Here is an 11,125-nt window from a genome sequence, read left to right on the forward strand (position 1 = left end):
GGAAGGGAGAGCCCCCGCCAGTCCCCGCCTCCGCCCGCCGGTACCTCGGACCGGAGCGCTGCCCAGATGTTCCCCTGCCTCCTCTGGCAGCGCAGCGGCAGCGCGGCGGTCACAGCTTCTGCAGTGGTCCTGGTGCCTGAGGGGCGGCCTCAAAGCAAGGCAGCAGCTGGCAGCCAGGTGCTTTCTGGCAGTGGTGGGCTCTGAGCAAGTCGGTGGGATCAGAGGCTGTCAGACCGAGTGAGGAGACTCGTGTCAGCCCGAGTCTGGGTAGGCTAAGCCAAAGTTGTTGGGCCATGTGTGGAAACTGCCGTGAGTGGGGACTGAGCTCGTATGTGTGCCTTATGGCATAGAGCCATGGAAACACAGAACATCCCGAGTTAGAAGGGACTAACAGGGATCATCAAGTCCAACTCCTGGCTCCACACAGCACCACCCGAATTTCAAACCCTATGTCAGAGTGTTGTCCACATGCTGCTTAAACTCTAGCAGCTTGGGGCCATGCCCACTGCCCTGGGGAGCTCGTTCCATAACCTTCCCTTTTGTTTTCGTAGTTACACTTCAGAGGTCTTCCCGGATGACCTGGGAATACACCCCAGTAGAACCCTGAAACCAATATCTTTAAGGAGGAAAGAACTCCTGAATATACCTCACTTGGGCCGTAAACCTGAAGAGGTGACAATAGCATCATAATTGTTCGCTGTTTTACTGCTGAATCAAAAACATTCAATGATCTTAGTTATACTAACTAGAATGAAGATTCCTGGGAGTCCATCAGTCCCTTAAAATTACCGATGTCCTGATCTGATTGCAAATCTTGAAAAATCTTAGTGCAGATATACAAAGGTTTGTAGTCTGCTGAAACTTAAAATAATGTGAGACACTTCACATAAACCAAAATGAAGTAGTGTTGCATGTGATACCAACATCTGTTATACTAAGTCATCATTTTTTAAATTTATTGGAAGCTGACAAAGTGTCCAGTATTTTTGGATCTGTACTATAAAATGTCCATAGGAGGTACTTGGTTGCAAGAGGCACAGTATCTGCAGATGAAATGTGAAGCAGAGAGCTAAGAAACTAGCCAGCAAAGAATACTTTCACTGAGCAAGGTTGACTGAGCCAGGTAATGTCCCTTTTCTTTGGTTGTTTATCACACTGTTTAGCTGGGACTCAATTTAACTACTTGATTCCCTAGAAACTTCTGCCTTCCTGCATCCATCTAACCTTTCCCTCCAATACTTCTCTCTGTTCCTCAGGTTCCCAGAAAAGTGGGATTGCCCTACCCACTTTTCAAGCATATATCCCATTCCTTTCGAAGTAACTCCAGACTTCAGTTTCTCCCACCCTTCTGTAACACTGCTTTGAGGCCTTCCCATCAGCTCCCAAAGAAAACCACAGACAGAATGCATGCAGCCTCACTTCTGCTAAATATTCTTAGCCATGGATGGCCCTGAGCATATCCAAGTACTGAAAAAGAGTCGCTGATAAGAAGTTGTTTTGTCCCTAGCTAAGGCTGATGGGCAAGGACCTTGTCAAGCATTTCATGACACATCATTCTCCATAGCACAGTATGCATTGCCGCTATGCTGTGTGGAAATTTCATAAGTTGCATGCAGACATTTCAAGTCCTAAGGAGTTTTTTTCCCAGGGTCAGTTGCAGCTTCGTTTTTTTTTTTTTTTTTTTTTTGTCTTTTGTTGTAAGTATACTCTTCCCAAGCTTCAGTCAGTTGTACTGTTTTTGTTTTTGTTTTTGTTTTCCTAGGTCTTTGCTGTCTTTGTATGTTACTGTGAATAAGATATGAATTTGTTATGTAATCATATACAGATATTTCAGAAAATATGAGAACTACACCTCATTTAATAAATTTAGTAAAATTTCTAAGAAAAACTTCAGTAATTACCATATTGTATCACAGGAGAACTGTGTTTGACAACGGGCAATCTGACAGTTCATACAATTGCAAGCATGTCCAAGGCTGAATTATCTCAGAGATAGGTCTAGAAAGACAGCTACCTGAAGAGATGACATCTAATCCATTTCTGGAAAAGAAATCACTTTTGGTCAATGTAATGTCCCTAAGTAAGTCTGTTAGCCAAATGAGTGATGAGTTACTTGAAAGTATAGATGAGAACTGTGAGTAATCTCCCCGATGACATTGTTTCTCTGAAATTGGTTAGCCACAATTTAATGACTTTTCAATAACACCCTTAGGCTAATCTTTTTTTCACTTCAAAAAACCCAATAAACATCTGTAACTACTTACGTCCGAGCATGTTAGTCAAAGCTTCTCCGGTGAGGCGTTTGCTTAGGAACAAGAGTGCAATTTATTTGGGCAGTAAGTCAAAAACAGTAAGCTGTCTGCACATCCTATGTGCATGGGTTCAGAAGCCATCACATATAAGTAAATCTTAGTTTAGTGATCTGCTGAGAGAACTGATGATATAAAAGCTTCCAAATTAGATATTTAATTGGAATATATGGATAATGCCCATTCTCAGTGAATGTAACTGGACATAAAGATTTCTCACTACCTAGGTAGCTCACTACTTAGCTTCTATATCCCATTCCACTTAAGAGGGAGTTATCCACCTTTATCTACAAAAACATAGGCAATGTCATAATGAGTCTTAAAAATCCTTAAGGATATATATACTCATATCAAAACCCCCAAACAAACAATGAAAGGGCAGGAAAAGTTGCACTTCTGTAAGAAATTTGTATTTTTTCAGCATTAATTTTACCTTCTCAGAGATTTTTTCGCTATGCATGTGTAGTGTAGTTCTCTGTGTTCTGTCCTTGTTGAAATTAGCTGGCCATGTTTTCCTGTCTAAATATAGGAATCACAGAATGGTAGAATTATGAATAACCTGGAAATTAACATGATACACAGATATCTCCAGTTGGACACATTTCTTTCTGTTATGCTGAGTGGATTTTGTTCTTCCTAGTGCTTGCTTTCTCATATACTCATGACCTGCACTCCTTCTTTCTCCTAGTTGTTATTTTATGGTATGAGTACAAGTTTATGGCTTGTACAGCACTGTTATAAGGGAGTCCTAAAATTAGTAATGGCATAACATGTTGCACAATGAAGTTTACAGCTAACAATTTTTTCTGACCAACTTGATAGATACATAGATCTCTTTCTACATACACATATGTATCTACAGCCCACATATCAAAGGTTTCACTCAGTTGCTTTCTCTGATCCCTTGGTAGCCACCACGTGTTGCCTCTAACAATATGCCATTCTTAGCTAGTATACAGAAATTATATTGTCTTTAGAAGCCCCCACTACTTGCTGTGGAAATAAGAACTTCACCACACGTGTATTTGTTCAATGACACTGAAAGTGCAGCCCCTAGGAAGTATACGTAGTGTTGATTAGATTGTAATGTATGCTTTATGTTCAATAATGCACTCTTCTAAAAACTCTTCAAAATTATTTAACTTCCCATGGCATAGTCTCAGAAGGAACCAAAAAAAAAAAAAAAAAAAAGAAAGAAAGAAAGAAAAGCACCAGTGCTACAGTGCTACCTTTTCCTGTCACATGACTAATGCAAACAGCAGAAAAAAATCTTATCTTTTCATTTCTTTTCTGTTACTTTTTAAAACAGCTAACCGGTTACTGCCCAGACATTAAAGACTCCACTCAGAAAAGATCGACGTTATGTTTTCCACTCAACTTTAAATGTTTCCACTATATAACAGGAAAACCTCAGTCATAAGGACCTTCCAGCAGTGGCAGATAAGGATGTATTTCTCAAAAAAATCCTTCACAGCTGGGGACAGCAGTGTCATCTGACCAGAAGAGCCCTCTACTCTTGGTAGGATATAGAAAGACCCACCGGGACCTGGTAGCACTTTCTATAATGGGCACCTTTTGGCTCAGGAGAATATATCTCCTGTATATAGCAGTACCATCCAATTGCATGTCCTGCAACAGCAGCTGTGATGAACTAATTGCAGTTTGATCTTGACCTGCCCATCATGTCAATAAAATTGCTTGATGCTTGTTTCAAACGTTTTAGGTATAGTTGAGTAATCAGTGTGCAGGCTACTTGAGAAATAGGTGCCATATAGATTATCCAACTTTGATCTATTTCTTTGATTTAGCACTGCAATTAAGTAGATTTGGTTCAAAGAGAAAGCTCATTGGTTGATGTTTTACACTGATGTGATAATGTTTACACAGATGTGCTTTGAAATCTCGATGATGGTAGATTTTTGGGTCCCACCACATGACAGGCTTCTGTTATCTGAAGGTAAAATAATATAACATCTACCTGTAACTGCCTTCAGAGCAGGTCTGCCTGCTCTCTCTCTTCTGAGGTGATTTATCTGATCATTGTATTTTGCGTTAGCTTTTTTTAGTTTTAAGTCCCTCCACAGTAAATCACTTGCTTTAAAGCAGCCTTTTTATAATTCAGGTGCACACAGGGGCAGTACTTAGGACTGCAATGATGAAAAGGTGTAGCATTACCTGCTTTAAAGCACCTGCCAATTAATTAGCCCTATACTCTCCACAGCAAATAAAGCTAAGCAGTCGAATCCATTTGATCTCTCAGATTCAGACTGCGACTGAAAGGACCACGGAGCAAGACCGAAGAACTAATCTTTCATGATTCTCTGCAACTTTTTTGTTTGAATGAAACCTTAGAATGCCAAGTAGCTCTCTCAAATTTCTGAAAGAATTAACTGTGAAAGATCTTTGCGTTTTATATTCTAAACCTTTGCTTTAATGTTGCTCTTAAGCAGCAAGAACTGCTTTACATAGCAAATTCTAAGACGGGTCATGTAGTTTGAGCTCCAGAAGTCATTAGATATTAAAGAAAAAGCAGCAAGGTATGCAACAGTCAAGCTTTTAGGATCAATACACCATTGCTTTATCAATGCTAATATTGAACATATTTGCATGTGTGAACCATTTTGCTTTGAGTGAAAAAAATGCACAAGCTCTAGCTGCAAGAGGACAGCAAGACCCTAGATTGTTTCAAAACTACAGAAAGACACCAGGGACCCATCAGGACATGGCATTATTGTTGCTTTGTGGTGCTCCCTGGTGCTGGTAATGACCCTGCTGCAGGGCCCCAGCACGGATGGATGGATTGAGCCATCTCTTGGTCCTTTTTCCTTCATGTCTGCAGGCTTCAAAAACATTTCTCCCAAACCACGTTCCTGTCCATTAATATTTCTAAAGACTGATACCCAACCGCTATAGATCAGCTTCGTGTCACGTTAATAAATTAAGTATGAGGGAAAATTTGCAGAGGGGAAAGCACCTCCCTGACTATGCCAATTTCTTTAAAAATTCCCCTCCTTGTAACTGAAGTGATAAAAGGCAAGGGTAACGCTGTGCATTTTATTAGCGTTTCAGAAACAGGGAGTAGAACTGTCAGATCTTTGTGCTTCTTTCCTTTCATGTGTGTCTGGGCAGGCCTCGCCCTCAGGTAACGCCCTTTCACCCGCTTCCCCCCCCCGCCTCTCCTTGCACCTGTCCCGCGGTGCGCAGCCCGCGCACCCCAGCCAGGTTCTGGTGCCGGTCCCGGTGCCCTCCGCACCGCCCAGCGCCGTGCCCGTCTGCATACACGGGCGCATAGGTTCGCGTATACCTGCGCGTGAGGCGCATCCCGGGCTGCAGGCTCCCGGCGCTCGCTGCTCCCTCCCTCCGTTCCCTCGCTCCCTCCCCGCCGCCGGGCAGATGGGAAGAAGGTGCGAGGTGAGGGGGAGCGGGTTTACAATTTCAAACGCGGCCTCCCCGCGGAGGGCTTCATTAGCATATGTCAGGGGGACCGCCGTATATATATATACACGCGGGGCGTATAAACACCACCCGCCGCTCTGCCTCGCATCGGCTTGGCTCCCCATGCTTGGGGCCCGGCCGCGAAGCCCCACATGCCCGCCGGGAGAGGCCGGCAGCCGCCCGCCGACGCGTCCTAGTCCGCTCGCTCCGCGCCCCCATGGCTCCGCTGGCCGAGGTGGGGGCCCTCCTGAGCGGCCTGGACGGTCTGGGGCAACCGGTGGGCGCCCACTTCCTACTGCCGCCCGCTGGGGAGCGCCCGGCGCTGCTGGGGGAACAGCGGGGTCCCGCGGAGCGGGCGGCGGCGGCGGCGGAGCTGGCTCACTTGCAGGGCATCCTGCGGCGACGGCAGCTCTACTGCCGCACCGGCTTCCACCTGCAGATCCTGCCCGACGGCAGCGTGCGCGGCACCCGCCAGGACCACAGCCTGTTCGGTAGGTGGTGGGGGGGAGCGCGGGGCTCGGGATGTCCGAGAGTGCAGGAGGGTGGGTGCCTTGCCAAGCCCCTGCAGGGTGTCTTGCCCTGTCTGTGGGTAGAGGGCTTAAGGGGACAGGTGAGAATGGGACCTAACTTTCTGTGCTCGTTTCTGGGGTGCTTAGAGTCTTGGTAGGATAATGTATTCATAGTGGCCCTTTTGTGGCATGAGGCTGCTTTGTGGTACAGAAGGACAAAGTAGAGTACCAGGAGTACTTCTCGTTGCTCTCTCTGTCAGTAAACCAAAACGAGGTGTTGAGCCCCAAAATATGAATGTTTCCTGTGATTTAAGAGTAAATCGTAAGGACTAATTGTAGGAATAAAGCATCTGAACAAACCTGCCGTTGTCAACTGCGCTTAAGTTTGGGTGTGTGTTGATTCAGCAGTCATAAAAAGCTGATTAAAGAGCTTCCTATCATCCTCCCCACAGCCAAAACTATCTGCTGGAATGGCTCTTAATTGCTTTTATAACACGTGGATGTTTTCAGAAGTAGAAGAGCAGCAGTCAAGTAGGGCTCTTCTCAGAAGGGAGATTTCCTACAGCATGTAAACATGAAATAAGGCTGTGTTTAAAAAGAAAAAAAAAACAACTAGCCTCAGATCAAACATTTAGGCTTTTTAGAAATGTTCTTCCTTTATTCTACCACCGTTCTGTGCAGGTTTGTCTGATGTGGTTGCTTTGTGGCTGAATCACCTGCTTATTAGAGCTTAGAAAAAGAGTGGCTTTGAAAATGATACTAGAGAGACAAAACACCTCCACCTCTTTTATGGGGCTCTGTGCTTTAGGAACTGGAACACGAGGATGATTTATGTGCAATAGAGATTTTTTTTTTAATGATCACTCTTTGTAAAGGATTTATGCTCTTTGGTCCTTGGTGAGGTAAATAAAAAACCTGCCAAACCTCAATTAAAATTCACAACATCTTAAATTATTGTGCAGTCCATCTGCCTTGCAGTGAAAAATGGTACTGAATGAGAGAGTGATCGTTACTACAGTAACAATAGACAAAAAGATGTGGTCAAAAGCAAATATGGTATTAAAATCACTTTCCCTAGGTGGAGATTTTTTAAAAACTGATTTGTAATTTTGCCACTCTATCTGCAGCAAAATCTTAGGTATGATTCCAGAGCAGCTTATTTCTGAGGCTTTGTTTACATTGTTAACAACTCCAAAAAGCTGGTTCACACGTCTCCTTTCTTTCATGTTTTATATGCACTGTAATCTGTGCATATCAATTGGTTAAGTGGGCTGGCACACACTTGCCAAACTGCAGGCTTCAAATAGTGCCTCATCTCCTGAATACTTTGTATTGTTAACGTGTATTACGTTTTGGGGAAAATGTAGTATAAGTAATGCTATAATTCAAACACAACCAAATAAGTACCGTATTTCATGCACACAAAAAGCTGGCACTGAAGATAGCAGGTTGCGTCAAGAGGTGTGGACCCATATAGCTAGATAAGAGCTCTGGCAAATACTTTTTACCACCCCCCACCCTTTCTTTTTTTCCTGTAGATTCTGTTATATAAAATTTCCATCTGTACTTTGATTTCTATTCAAATGGTCTAGTAATAGAAGTGTTTTTTTAAGATAATGCTATAGAGAAAGTAAAGTATATTTTCAGGTAATCCAAAGCTATCTCCTGATGTTTGAGCAGGCAACTTGGCAAACAGCATCTAATCATTATAGATTGCAGCCACATAGTACCAAAGGTTTTAGCCTGAGTGATGAATGAAAACCTTTCATCATTAAAATTAAGGGTGAAAAAAAAAAAAAAAAAGGCTTCTTCAAATAAAGCAGGATTCTTTTACCTGGATGAGGCTTCTCAGCCTGCTTTCATGTGAACATTGTATATGTTTCCATACGGTAGTAGAAATTTCAGAAAAAGTAGGCCACATTATTTACACATTTTCCACATATATTTTAAAAATGATTTTATTCATTTTTGTCACAAGTTGAATTAAAATAATCTTTTCTCTCTCTTTTTTGTTTTTTTCTTGGCTATCAGGTATCCTTGAATTCATCAGTGTAGCAGTGGGACTGGTCAGCATAAGAGGCGTAGACAGTGGCCTTTACCTTGGAATGAATGAGAAGGGAGAACTCTATGGCTCTGTAAGTATTGCTTTCATGTCAGCTTCTACATGTTGAGATTTTGATTCATTTGTTAGGGCTATGCAAGCACTAAAAATCAGTGATCTGAACAAATATGGAATGGTTGACCTGTTGACATACTGCTTGCACTTAAGCTAGACCACATAGTTTAGAAACTGAGGTGAAGGTAGCTTTCTTTTGTGCAATGCACAGAGTGCATCATCCCCACAAAATGAAAACAAGTGACAATATTCCTTTTGTTGTGACTAGTCCTGTCCTCCTGCTTAAAATCTGAATAGTAACATACCACAAAGAACCCATGCGGGTCTTATCTCTAGATCTACTCAGTAAATTACTGTGGATCAATTGAATTTTAGTTAAATTGTAAATAAGTAGTGACTTCTTGGCTAGTGTGTTATATAATGTGTTTAAATCCAAATTTGGGTATGTGCAGGTCCAGTTTTTAGAAGAATAAAGGACAAGTTAAGCTTCTAGACTCCGTGTCAGGTCTATATACTCCTCTTGGATTTGTTTTGTTAACAGGCAGGACAAGCCTAAGACATTAAGACATCTTGTTTATCATTTTCTTTTGTAAGTGTGCTCTTGTATATAGTAATACCTTGACTTATTTTTCTATGCTCTTCCTTTGTGTAGGAGAAACTAACTTCTGAGTGCATCTTCAGGGAACAGTTTGAGGAAAACTGGTATAACACTTACTCCTCCAACGTGTACAAACATGGAGATTCTGGGCGGCGATACTTTGTAGCACTTAACAAAGATGGTACTCCCAGAGATGGAGCAAGGTCCAAAAGGCACCAGAAGTTCACGCATTTCCTGCCCAGACCTGTGGATCCTGAAAGAGTTCCAGAACTGTATAAAGATGTGCTAGGATACAGCTGAGGAGAGAGGGACATTTGGAAAGAAAATCAAACCACTGTTATTTCGTCTTGCTTGTTTTCAAATGACAATACTGGCACAAGAGATTTGAAGAAGCTACTCTGTGATGGATAGACCTCTATTTTCCAAAGTTTGCATTTAGGAGACAAAGCCTTAATACTAACTGCTGACCAGCCTCCTTCAAACTTGCTGAACTGTGTAGCAACCAGTAACAAGAGGGAAGTTGGAGTGTGACTTTCTTCAAAATTATAAACTCTTGGTGATTTTTGTCTGGACTACTTATGGCCCATAAATTATCAAAAAAAAAAAAAAAAAAACCTACTTACATCATGTGGATCCAACAATGGCTGGAAGAAATAAAGATAAATAAACTGTAATACAGTTAAAAAAGAAAAACAAAACACCAATTATCTTGAACTGCATGCAAAGTTTTGGTGGCTTCATTTCAGTGATGGACTTTAGATGTCAGTGCATCATAGTCAGAGCTGGAACTTTTCTTCTGGATGGACCTATTTATACAACTTCAGATAGCATATATTTATTTTATATATTTATTTATTACAGAGTTTATTTTTTACTGGGATATGAAGAGAATACAAGCCCCTAACCCCAATGAGAAATCATTTACAGTGCCAATACTTTCACAGTAGTGTCATGATACAAAAATGGCATGACACTGCATCTCAAACCTGAATATTCAGATTTCATTGTCTATTAGTTACAGATAAAGCAATGGTATGAGCACAAAATATAGCCTTATGACTAACCTTGTTTTGGAAAGAATATTCAGTTGTTGTTTGGTTTTTGTTTGTTTTTTTTTTGACCTATGAAAGTGCCTCACAGATCTGTATTGAATTCAAATGCACATTTGAAAAAGGGAATTAAAAATGATTTCACTTTATTTGGTTTACTGTCATTTTTAAGTTAAGAGTCTCTTTGTGCACTATATTGCAATAGTGCAAACCTGAAACAATAATGAAGTGTTTTACAGTTACCTTGAAAGAACAAGTAGTAGTAGTAGCTCTCAAGATCTTGATTTAGATTAGATCACACTTGTTTTCTTTTTTTCTTACTTTTTCTTTTTTTTTTTTTTTTTTTTTTCTGCTGACTGCTATTATCTTTACTAACACACAAATGACTAGATGACTAGAATCCTCTGCATAGCATCAAGTTTTCTTGTAGGATTCTCATGACTGTATAAAATGTTTTAACTAAAGGTCAATAATTTTAAGGGGAAACAGTAAGTGAGTAAGAAGACTGATATTGCTGAATGGATAACTTCATGTGAGTGAATGCTGTTTCTCTCCTGAGTACAGGTGACCTGCGGAGATTACTATTTTAGCCTAATTCTTAATTTAGGGAATAATCTGAACATCAGTTTATGTGTAAATACTGCCTGGATGCAGACAAGCTCTAACTCCATGCTAGTGATAGCTATAGAAGTATAGTGTGCTAATTTAATTTAGGACTGTTGGTTCTGAAGCATAAACTTCTTAGCATGCTGACTGACAGGTGAGCCTCCACTCTGTGAGACTACTAAGGGCTGATGACAGACTCCGTATAATTTAGACCTAGCTCTGCTGTAGCCTGCTGTCAGATGGCTGGCACCTCCACAGAAAAGATGGGTTCAGGAAAGGGACTGGAGGAAAGGCAGACCTGGAGAGGGCAGCCAGATGTGTGTTTTGCCAGAGTTACTCTCAGGTTTCAGGTGCCAGCCCTCCTGACAGACTCCAGTTCAAAGTAACTCATTTGAGTTCAGTACGGTTCAAGTACTGCATGTGCATCATTTATATCAAATAAAGATATTAACAAAACACATTTTCCAGCATATAATGCTCTTACTAAAGCCATTACCATACCA

General features: G+C 41.5%; 1 protein-coding gene across 1 annotated transcript; it reads left to right on the top strand.

Moving 5' to 3' along the window:
- The first annotated feature begins 5,659 nt into the window (after positions 1 to 5,659).
- Positions 5,660 to 10,612, top strand: FGF20 (fibroblast growth factor 20). The gene is made up of 3 exons (XM_085221916.1): positions 5,660 to 6,235; positions 8,285 to 8,388; positions 9,022 to 10,612. The coding sequence occupies exons 1-3, from the start codon at positions 5,782 to 5,784 to the stop codon at positions 9,265 to 9,267; spliced, it is 804 nt and encodes a 267-aa protein (XP_085078042.1). The 5' UTR covers positions 5,660 to 5,781; the 3' UTR covers positions 9,268 to 10,612.
- Positions 10,613 to 11,125: the final 513 nt, after the last annotated feature.

Source organism: Meleagris gallopavo, chromosome 4 (assembly GCF_905368555.1).
Source record: "Meleagris gallopavo chromosome 4, MGAL_WU_HG_1.1, whole genome shotgun sequence".
NCBI classification, from domain to species: domain Eukaryota; kingdom Metazoa; phylum Chordata; class Aves; order Galliformes; family Phasianidae; genus Meleagris; species Meleagris gallopavo.

Bases quoted from the DNA above. Each gene is read 5' to 3' on its own strand.
- FGF20 (XM_085221916.1), top strand. From the start codon at position 5,782: ATGTCAGGGGGACCGCCGTATATATATATACACGCGGGGCGTATAAAC. The intron at 6,236-8,284 runs GTAGGTGGTGGG...CTTGGCTATCAG, and splicing joins CCAGGACCACAGCCTGTTCG to GTATCCTTGAATTCATCAGT. The intron at 8,389-9,021 runs GTAAGTATTGCT...TCCTTTGTGTAG, and splicing joins AGGGAGAACTCTATGGCTCT to GAGAAACTAACTTCTGAGTG.